Genomic DNA, 11,359 nt, shown 5'->3' on the forward strand with positions numbered 1-11,359 from the left:
GTTGGATCTGCTTGGAGATTAGGAAGATACAACACTTTACAACTCGAAAGAAATTAAAGAGGAGCTTCGGTTTGCATAAAAGAATCGATAGACGAAAGTCTTGAGAACGATAAGGAGGAAAATGCAACCGTTACAAACCATTGACCTTGAACTTGAACATTTTTTTCACAACCATAACACAAAGACGCGCCTATTAGCAATGTACAAGAAAAGTCTTTGGCTTGTTTTGCGCGTAGTGGAGAACATGCAAAAGAGGGAAATTGTAGCCTAGGCCTAGAGTCCAGCCTTCTACTCCGGCTGCTCCCAGCGTCGGCTCCCCCAGCGGGGCGGACTAAAAAAGAAGGCTGGACTCCAGGCTTGGAAATTGCGCACCCTGGAGATTAAAGACCAGGCCCTAGTCAAGACGTATAAAACGCTGAAAACACGCTACTCTCTAGCAGAGGACGGGTTCCGGCAGGGTTTTTTTTACGTGTTTTTAGGCGTTTTTGTCGGGCTTTCTACTTTTTTAAATTTTTTTTATGAAAAAATAGAAGCCCGACAAAAACGCCTAAATAAATGCCATTTCTAGTCGTTTTTCTTCACTTCGAGAATGTTTTCACAGGCTGCTGCTTCTGTAGCTGTGAGCGGGAGCTAACGTTACGTTGTAACTGTTACACACTACCACATAGTTTGCTTGATCTATCTCAACGCCTGTTTTAGTCACCACGTGTTGGCAACTTGGTAGCCAATGGCGGGCCTTGTTTGTTCTTCAGTATATCTTTATCAATGTAAATGTCCTTAGAACTGCTTTGTCACATATCATGACCCATGAGCAAAAGCGTACCATAAAGGTCTTCCATTCATCGTGTACGTGCACAATGAGGGGTAAATTATGGCACCTACCATCAATCGGCGTCGGTATTCATATACTGACACGCGTTGCCAACTCTTATCTTATCGCGTGTTTGCGAACGACTAACAACTTGTTTTGTTGTGCTTAATGTAAGCCTTTCACAGACCAATGAGTTGACTCATTGTTTGCATGGTGGGCGGGTGGTTTGTTGATGAGTGGATTGGTCCGATCATGGCGTCCTTTGTTTTTGGTTGGTTGGTTGGTTGGTTGGTTGGTTGGTTGGTTGGTTGGTTGGTTGGTTGGTTGGTTAGTTGGTTGGTTTGTTGGTTGGTTGTTTTGTTTGTTTGTTTGGTTGGTTGGTTGGTTGGTTGGTTGGTTGGTTGGTTGGTTGGTTGGTTGGTTGGTTCAGTGGTTCAATACGAGCAATTGAAGTATAGTATGGGTGTAATAACATCATACCCAACATATAAACAGGTCGTCCGACAAGGATGAAAAGAAGAAGATTGCAAAAACTGTAATAAAGGTCCAGACAGGTGTAGTACTGATTTATGTGCAATAAAATTGTTCTAAAAAGGGGATCTTACACTAGACGCATCATTCTAACTATCAGCGCCAGTGAATCGGTACCGCCGGCATGTAATCTTCAAGACCTGGCTCTCATATGGAGCCGTAACCATTGATAATTCTTTTACATTCATGTAAATTGTTCCAAAATGTTTGATTGGATCTACATGTAATTGTCATATATCTATCAACATCATGATAGACAATCGTCTGAGTTTGCACAAAAGCAGCCATGTTCAGTACGGTTAACACACTGTACGCTATGAAGCGGAGGTCTGGTGCCCATGAGGTTGTAGTAATTTGACTGTTCTTGAGAAATATTTTCCTTCAAAAGTACATATCATGAGATTTGGCCTCCAGATATGGAAGTGTCATTCCAATGTCGATGGTTTTCCGCAGATGGAAGTCAGGAATGAGGTCCATTACGACGAATTTCTCGACGAAAGAAAGAGCCGCGCACAGAGCGGAGAAAAGCGGCGCGAAGAGACACAGCAGTCATGCCAACACCTAGGTCCAGACGACAAGCACTATGCATTCGCCATAGTCGGAATCGGTAAGTCGCGATTTCGCGATTTCAACACTATATAAGTACTGAACCAAGCGATATACCTTATTTGAAGAAAACTGGTACCAAATTTTCTTCTCTATTAGAATTAGATGATATATATCTCCATACATAGTGTGCAGTGTAATTCATTGTATTCTGTTTGGATGGGTGAAGGCTTATTGAGACGATATTCAATTTAAGGTTGCCGGATGCCTGGCGACACAAACAGCCCCTCGAAGTTTTGGGACGTCATCAGTGAAGGAAGAAATGTCATCACCGAGATCCCACCAGAAAGATGGTCCCTTGAAGCCTACCACAGCACAGACCCGCACCAGTCAGGCACCCACGTCACACGCAAGGCCGGGTTTGTGGACGACATCGACATGTTCGACCACACCTTCTTCAAGATATCCCCTCGGGAGGCCGCCATGATGGACCCCCAGCAGCGCCATCTCCTGGAAGTGACGTACGAGGCGTTTGAAGATGCAGGTATCACGCCTGAGAGTGTGTCTGAGTCATGTGGTGTGTTTGTGGGAATAGGCATGATGGATTATGCTTTGTTCATGGCAGGAGACAAGCACCTGTTCAACTCATATGTTAACACAGGAATTGCGCATAGCGTGGCCGCAAACAGAATCTCCTATGCCTTCAATCTGAAGGGACCAAGTCTTGCTGTAGATACCGCGTGCGCAGCATCAATGACGGCCCTCCATGTAGCGTGCTCCTCCTTGAGGAACAAAGAATGCGGCGTCGCCATCGTAGGGGGCAGCAATGTGCTCCTCATGCCGGAGGTAACAGTAGCTTTCAGCGCAATGGGGGTTCTGTCACCTGACGGATTCAGCTGTCCTTTTGACGCATCTGCCAACGGCTACGTCCGCAGTGAAGGGTTTGGAGCCATCCTGGTCAAGCCTCTCAGCGACGCCATCCGAGACAGAGATCACGTGTACAGCGTCATCAGGGGAAGTGCAATATCCGACAACGGCTTCAGTCAGAGCATCACCATGCCGTCCTCCAGTGCACAGGAGCAGCTCATGAGGACAACCTACGCCCGCTTCGGAGTTCCCCTCTCAGACGTCCTGTACGTCGAGGCGCACGGGACAAGTACGCCCGTCGGAGATCCTGCAGAGGCCGAAGCAATTGGGAAAACCTTCGGTCCACATCGCCCCCACCCCATGAGGATCGGGTCTGGCAAGAGCAATTTTGGACACATGGAGTGCGCCGCAGGCATGGTGGGTGTCATCAAGACAGCTCTGATGCTGGACAGGCGAACCCTCTGTCCCTCCGTCAACTACACCTCACCGACCCCTAAAGTTGACTTTGAAGAGCTGGGCATCTCTGTGCAAACTAAAGTAGAGAAATTTCCTGACAACGAAAACGTGACCCTTGGCGTGAACTGTTTTGGATTTGGAGGAGCCCTGGCCCATATCATCATGGAAGAGCACAACGCTACACCGCCAGCAGCTCGACTCTATGGCAAGAGGGGATGGCAGTTCGGACCAAGTGACCAAGAAGGTGAATTCATCATTCTGCCGCTGAGTGGAAAGTCCTCAGACGCCCTCAGAGACCTGTCTTACAAGTGGCTGACGTTTCAAGAAGAGAAAGATGCCCTCGCGGTTTCTGCATGGGTAGCGACGCGCAGGAATCACTATCAAAATAGACTTGCTGTCGTGACCAACTCAGGGGCAAGGGCAAGGGAAGGCCTGCAATGTCATGTCAACAAGATGGCTGCTGACGATGTCATCACTGGGACAGCGCAGAATACCCGCCCCAAAGTGTGCTTTGTCTTTCCTGGACAAGGGCAGCAGTGGGATGACATGGGCAGGAAGCTGTATCAACTAGAGCCTGTGTTCAGGGAAACAGTCGATGCATGTGACCAGATCTTCACACAAGTCAGCGGATGGTCCATTTTGCAGAAGGCCGGGTTGTTCACCACAGGCGACAGTCCCGCCGAGTTCACACTTGCAGACATGAAAGTCTCCCAACCCGCAATACTCTTCACCCAGGTGGGGTTGTTTGCTTTGCTGAAACACTGGGGCATTTCGCCTGATGTAATCGTCGGCCACAGCCTAGGAGAAGTTGCGGCAGCCTATGCATGCGGCGGTCTGACTTTGGATGAAGCTGTCCAAGCGATCTACATCAGGAGCACAGAACAGGCCAAACAACAGGGATCTGGGAGCATGGCAGCTATGCGTGCATCGAGGACAGAGGCTGAGGAGCTTGTTGCTAAGTGTCAGGGAGTGAAACTGGCGTGCGACAATTCTCCCACATCTGTCACAGTAGCAGGAGCGACAGACGCCATTGCTGCACTTCAAGATCAAAACCCAACAAAGGTCAAAATGCTGCGTGTCTCCTGTGCCTTCCACACCGACCACATGGACCCCATCAGAGAATCCTTCCTCGAGGCGATGTATTCCGTACAGCCAGACAGACATGGAGAAGTTCCAGCACCTTTGTACTCCACAGTGACAGGGCAGCATTACACTGGGAGGTTTGACGGCCAGTATTGGTGGGGAAACATCAGGGGAGAGGTCAAGTTCACTTCAGCCATTCGGTCCATAATCCACGATCACAGTCCTGACGTTTTCATCGAGCTTGGTGCCTCCGCTACGCTGCTGTCGTCCGTCAACCAAACACTCAAGCATGAAAACTACCCAATAAAAGTCACGGTGCCGTGTGGACAACGTCAGCAAAATGACCACAAATGCATGCTGCGTGCCTTGGCCACGCTGTACGTGAATGGGGTGGACATCAACTGGACAAATGTAACTCAGGACGCAGCTGAATGGACGCCCGTCCCGACATATGCCTGGCAGCACCAACAACATTGGCAAGAGGCTGAATCTTCACGGAAAAGGAGGCTGGGTCTCGAGGATCGCACCTTCAAGGGGCAAAACGGGAACATCACCCTGGAAAAGTTCCCCTTCCTTGCAGATCACGTTGTGAATGACAGCGTGGTGTTCCCAGGTGCGGGATACATCGAATACATGGTGCAGATGGCTGTAGATAGCTCTGAGAACCCAACACTGGAGGACATTCAGTTTAAACACGTCCTTGTTTGGCCAGAAGTCAGCAACAAAACGAACGCCACCATCCAGCTGACGTACGCAAAGGAGGGAAGGAAACTGGAGGTAGCCACAGACAGAGTCCACGCAGGGTGTCTCTTCATTCAACCGAACAATGTCAGCTCTGAGAGTGTCCTGGACACGACGCCTACAGAGGCCATGGAAAAGGTCACGTGCCAGAATTTCTACGAACGATTCAGTGACTTGGGACTGATGTACGGTCCCGAGTTTCAGGTTGTGAACGAGGCCTTCGTAGGCGACTGGAAAGCCATTGGTTTCCTCAAGCCAGCAACAGATGCACAGCAAAGAGTCCAAACGGCAACACTGGATGGATGCTTTCAGGTTGCCCTCGCTGCCATAGGACCCTGCTCAACTCTATATCTCCCTACTCAGATCAAGACATTCCGAATGTTTGCACCCTCTCTACCGCTAGGGGAACACATGGTAGCATATGCCACAGTTGTCTCCCGTTCCAGCATGTCAGTCAAGGCTAACATAACACTGGCGACAGGCCAGGGGAACATCCTTGCACAAATCGACGGGTTCGAAGCGACAAATGTTTCCGGTATCAACTCAGACGTCGACACAGACAGCTGTCTGTATGAAACAAGATGGCAGCCTGTCATCTCTCCTCTGCCAGAAACAAGTATCTTCTGTGACCTGTTCAAGGAAGAACATCTACAGAAACAGTACAGCGATGACATGGAGATGATAGAGGCAGCAGAGAAAGCCCTGCCTAGCCTCAAACGCCTGGCGTTATCCTACGTCCAACTTGCATTGGATACTGTTCCAGACTCCGAGGTCAGCCCAAGAAACAAGAGGTACATAGAGAGGCTCAGAACAGTCATCGACGACATGGGCAAGGGAACACGTGACACGATGTCCCTGGAAGAGATCCACAAGTCCCTGGACGAGATGAGAATAGAAGTACCGGCGATGGGGCTCGAGTTCAGCATGCTGCAGCGTCTTGGAGACATTCTGCCGACCATTCTCCGTGACCCCTCAGCTGCCCTGCCGATTCTCTTTGCAGCCGACTGCCTAGCTGAATACTTCATGGACTCACTGACAACAAGGCTATACTACCGCGCTTGCACTGATGCCATAGAACAAGCTGTGAAGACCACACTCGAACGCAAACAAACTGTTCGTATCCTTGAAGTCGGGGGTCGCATGGGGGGACTTGCACGCTACCTACTGAAACCTCTCAAAGACCAAGGAGATGCGGGGCACATTGAGTACGTCTTTACCGATCTGAACACAACCTTCTTTGCACATGCCAGCCAAGTACTTGAAGATTACAATTTCGTCAAGTACCAACAGCTCGACATTGAGAAAGCGGTGGAGCCACAGGACTTCATCCCAGGAACGTTCGACATCGTTGTCTGCATGGACACCCTTCACTCGGCGGTGGACGTGATGGAAGGCTTACAGAACATGCAAAGTCTTCTCTGTCCCGGTGGCTGGCTTGTCATGTTTGAAGCGACAAACGCTTTCTACATGTGCGAGGTTGTGTTTGGATCATTGGAGCTTTGTTGGGTGTATGATGATGACTACAGGACGGACACATGTTGGCTCTCCAGGGAAGGGTGGAGCAACCTTTTCACAGAAGGAGGAATGCACGATGTCGTGAGCGTGACATCGCCTCAAGAGTTCTTTCACTCTATCACCATCGGCAGAAAACCAACGCCCTCACTATCAGTTCCTGCTATCTTGCAGACTGATGACAGTCAACAGTGGCTTCTCGTGGGTGATCCCGATAGCCCCCTTACCAGCACAATTCAGAGACTGCTGCCAGACAACACAATGGTACATTCCATCGGTGACAGGATCGAGATCCACAGCGAAGGCCCCCCAATAAGAGTTGTGTACGTCTGGCCAGAAGACGACAAGTCCCTGGCATACACCCGGTCCCTAACCAACGCCCTGTACCAGGCGTCCGGGAGAGTTCAGGACATGTGGGTTTTCACAGTAGGTGGCAGTGCCGAGTGTGCACGTCCGACAGCATCTGCCGCCTCGGGCTTCTTCCGAGTTGTGAACAACGAGATCAGAGACCTCCCAATCTACACAGTAGATCTGCCTTCGGACCTTCTGAACGGCTTAACAGACGTGGTCGAGACCCTGCTTAAGTCCTGCCCGCCCGAGAGGGAGCTATCCATCCGTGACGGCGAAGTCCTGACGCCAAGGCTCATGAAGACGTCCATCTCAGACGACATCAGCACGTCGCCCTCCGGAAGCTGGGCTCTGGATATCGCTCCAGGGAAGACAGGAACATTGGATGATATGGCGTTCTACGAGCAAACATCCACATGTCTGTCAGACAACGAAGTCAAAGTCAAGGTTCATGCGGCGGGCTTGAATTTCAAAGATGTGATGATGGCTCTTGGCCTTCTCGAAGGGCTCAACTTGCAAACACAGTTTGGCCTGGAATGTTCAGGAACAGTCGTGGAAGTCGGTAATGATGTAAAGAATATCAAAGTTGGAGACGAGGTCATCGCCTTTGGCGACCACTGCTTCGCGTCACACGTGACTTGTGACCAGCACTTCGTCATGGCAAAGCCTTCACGCATCAGCTGGACGGATGCAGCCGGGTTCAGCATGGTTTACATTACCGCATACTACGCCTTGATCGAGAGAGCACGGCTCCAAGAAGGGCAGACAGTGCTGATCCACTCTGCCTGTGGCGGGGTGGGACAAGCAGCCATACAAGTGGCAGGCATGGTTGGGGCCCGTTTGTTCTGTACCGCCGGATCTGAAGACAAGCGTAACTACCTACGGCAGATGGGAATCACACACGTGTCTGACTCCAGGTCTACCCAGTTCTACCATGACGTCATGGAATGGACAGATGGGGAAGGAGTAGATGTCGTCCTCAGCTCATTGTACGGTGACCTGCAAACTGCTACCATGAAGTCTCTAAAAGCCGGAGGTACCTTCTGCGAAATCGGGAAACGCTCCATTCTCGAAGGCGTGGGCATGGACATGGGACCACTGCTGAACAACAAGACGTTCCTCTCTGTTCAGCTAGATCTTCTGATGAAGGAAAGACCGAACTACGTCCGAAAGATGATGGAGACAATCTGCTCTCTTCTGGAGAAGGGACTTGTCGCTCCCGTACTGACGACAGTTAAAACTATTGACGACTACAAGGAGACGTTTCGGTGGATGTCAAAGGGCCAACATGTCGGCAAGGTTGTCTTTGAGATGCCTGCTAAGTTTGAGCCAGAGAGCGTGGTGCCATCTACACACATACTCGAGGCGAACGGCACTTACCTCATTACTGGCGGGTTTGGTGGAGTTGGACAAGCCCTGGCCCGTTGGCTTGTAGACCATGGAGCAAAGCACATTGCCCTCCTGTCCAGAAATGGATGCAAAACAGCTGAAAACGTTCACACTGTAGAGTACATTGAGTCCAAAGGCGGAAAAGTGTACACTTACGAGGTGGACGTTTCAAACAAGACATCGCTGTCAAACGTGCTGAACCATCTTAGAGCCGACACCTCAGTTCCTGTGCTGAAAGGGATCTTCCATCTCGCCGCTGTCATTGATGACGCCAATGTCTTGGACGTGAAGGACAGTCAGCTGGAAAAGTCTCTAGCAGCAAAGGCGTGGGGAGCCCTTCACCTGCATGAGCTGACACAGGATGATGACCTGGACATCTTCTTCCTGCTGTCATCTGTCACTGCCGCCTGGGGGAATCCAGAGCAATGTGGGTATGTGGCGGCCAACAGCATCCTGGACGCCCTCGCTGAACACCGGCACCGGCGAGGCCTCCCGGCACTGTCTCTACAGCTTGGAGCTGTCAGAGGTGTGGGGATCCTGGAGGGGAACACTAAAGCAGCCAAAATCGTCACAGGGAAGGGCATGCTGACTCTCCACATTGACGAGTGCCTCCAGATGTTGCCACGTCTGCTAAAGGCCAGAGACAGGCCTGTTGTCACGCTCGCCAACATGGTAAGTTCAACTGATTTACAGCATCGTTTTCTTTTCTTATCACCTTGTCGGTTTTCATCTTTATATTTTCTCATTATTCTGTACCATCTATTGTTATATAGTAACGGAAGCTATCACTAGTGTGTGCACTTGATTTCATATGTTGTCTAGGTACCATATGTACTTACTGACCGTGCTTTTGTCTTTTTCATCAACACAGGATTGGGTCAAATGTATGCAGTTCTCATATCCGACGAGCATGAAGTTCCGTCATCTTGCAGTTGGAAAGAACAAGGAGAAGACTGGTAGGTTTCTGTGAATCCATGTGTTACAACGAGCTGCGATTGTGTGTGTTCTTAATATACTGTGTACCTTTCATCAATATGGTTCGATGTAAATGGGCATATTGTCTTCCATTATTCCATCCCTGTACTGATAACATCTTCTTCTTGACAAAACAGTTGATGCTGACTTGAACGAAGACGACCTACGCGAGCAGGTTCTGGAGCAGCTCGGCCAGATCCTCTGCATGCCTCCCGGCCAGATCGACCCCGACCAGCCCATGATCAACTACGGCGTGGACTCCCTGATGGCGGTGGACATTGTCAACTGGATGAACAAGAACTTCGACCTCAGCGTGTCCCAACTGGACATCTTGGGCGGAATGACAACGACCACGTTAGTGGGAAAAGCTGTAGTTGGGGAGGTAGCACTTCCCTTGCGCAAGTAGGTGCAAGAGACCGTCAGGCCGTCTACTGTACCCATAAAATCTTAGGTACATGAGCATTGGCAAACATTTTTCAAACCATGAGTAGCTGTGTGAGTGTGTGTGTGTGTTTGTGTGTGTGTGTGCGTTCGTGTGTGTGTGTGCGTGTGTGTTTGCGTGTGTCTCTATCTCTTTCTCTCTCTCTCTCTCCCTCCCTATCCCTCTCCCTCTTTCTGTGTGTTTGTGTGTGTGTGTGTGTGCGTGCGTGCGTGCGCGCGCGCGCGTGAGTGTGTGTGTGTGTGTGTTTGTGTGTGAACACGATAACTAGAAAAAGCGTAGATGGATTGTCATGATACTCAGTAGATTTTTGTGCATTAGTAGCATTATTGATGAGGAAATGCTAGAATAGACATCTTTTTTGAGATAAGACTTTCATAGTTTGGGCAGTTTCTGTCATTAAAGTGTATAAGCCTTTGATTGGAGAATAGGCTCGTTATACTGTAGAATCTTTTTTAAACGATCATTATATGCATAGTATTTTATGGCTGTGTCGCGTACTGACGTATCTTGAACTTTGCACGTGTTTGTGTTGTTTTGTGTCCTAATATGTTTCAACATGGATGAATTTTTAGGCTGAATGCCGTGGACAACGCTTGCTTTAATCATTGATGAAATGAATACAAATCCACAGAAATCTTTTAAAAGCAAATAGCAGAAAACATGTGCATTCAACGATCAGTTGAGAAAGCTGAGAAACTGGTTTGCTGTTTGAAAACTAACAAATTGAGATGGGTTGATGATGGACCATCAAATTTAATATTGTACTAACGTTCATTATCACAAGTATGTAAATATCCCTGATATCTGAGGCTTTAGTTTCAAAGTTTTTCGTGGATTACAGATGATTTCTTTACCTGTTTGTGTAAAGGTATCAATGTTGTTGAGCTTTGATAGTACTTTAGGGTGTGAACGTCTGGTTTGTAATGTGATGATTAGAGATTTAAAGATGTGTGACCGTCTCTGTGACGATATTCTGTGTAACTCTATCACCAATCTAGTCTTGTCTCGGTATGTAACATTTGTTTCTTCATCAAAGTATGCAGTCATGTTGGGCGGACTCATCCGAATCTTAACATAAGCAGAGATACTCGCAAGATTAGCCTACAGATTTAGTGTTCCACAATGACTTTAACTTGTATCTACTTTTGCTCAAATAGGCACAGAACTATTCTTTAGAAAAAACTCTACCACACGTTGGACCTTTTTGTCGCCAAGGCGGACTAGTACTGACCAAGGAGATACAGAATACTGTAACAGTTAAAATCTGAGACCTTCACATGTCTTCAAGTGTATTGCTTGCTTTGTTGAATTAAAGTGTGAAAAACGTCTATCTTGTTGGGTTGCAATGAGTTAAGTGGCTAGAAAAAATCCCAGTAAGTTCATAATGTTCGAAATTCCAAAATACATTCCAAACACCCACTACCGTGGCACCTGAAGTTTAGTGTTTCGGAGTGACGTGATTGAAGATCAACCCCTTTATTTTAACCTCTATATAACTATCAACGTAACCATACCGCCACCCATCCTTCTTCTCTCTCTTTCTCTTCTTTTCTATATTGATGTATCAAATAATGCATCATTATCACACAAGGGCAGCAGGAATGACGAACTGATATTAGTGTTTTAACGTTATATCTGGAAATAAAGTGTACCTAAAA

The 11,359-nt window shown here is 48.5% G+C and overlaps 1 protein-coding gene across 1 annotated transcript in view; it reads left to right on the forward strand.

Moving 5' to 3' along the window:
- LOC136432989 (uncharacterized) overlaps positions 1-11,029 on the forward strand; it is a 13,554-nt gene extending 2,525 nt beyond the window's left edge. Inside the window, exons 2-5 of the mRNA XM_066424722.1 lie at positions 1,796-1,949; positions 2,145-8,956; positions 9,156-9,240; positions 9,397-11,029. Of these exons, the coding sequence (XP_066280819.1) occupies positions 1,796-1,949; positions 2,145-8,956; positions 9,156-9,240; positions 9,397-9,665 (7,320 nt within the window). The 3' untranslated portion in view covers positions 9,666-11,029. The remainder of the gene's footprint in view (positions 1-1,795; positions 1,950-2,144; positions 8,957-9,155; positions 9,241-9,396) is intronic.
- Positions 11,030-11,359: the final 330 nt, after the last annotated feature.

The sequence above is a fragment of the Branchiostoma lanceolatum genome, chromosome 4, assembly GCF_035083965.1.
Source record: "Branchiostoma lanceolatum isolate klBraLanc5 chromosome 4, klBraLanc5.hap2, whole genome shotgun sequence".
NCBI classification, from domain to species: Eukaryota; Metazoa; Chordata; class Leptocardii; order Amphioxiformes; family Branchiostomatidae; genus Branchiostoma; species Branchiostoma lanceolatum.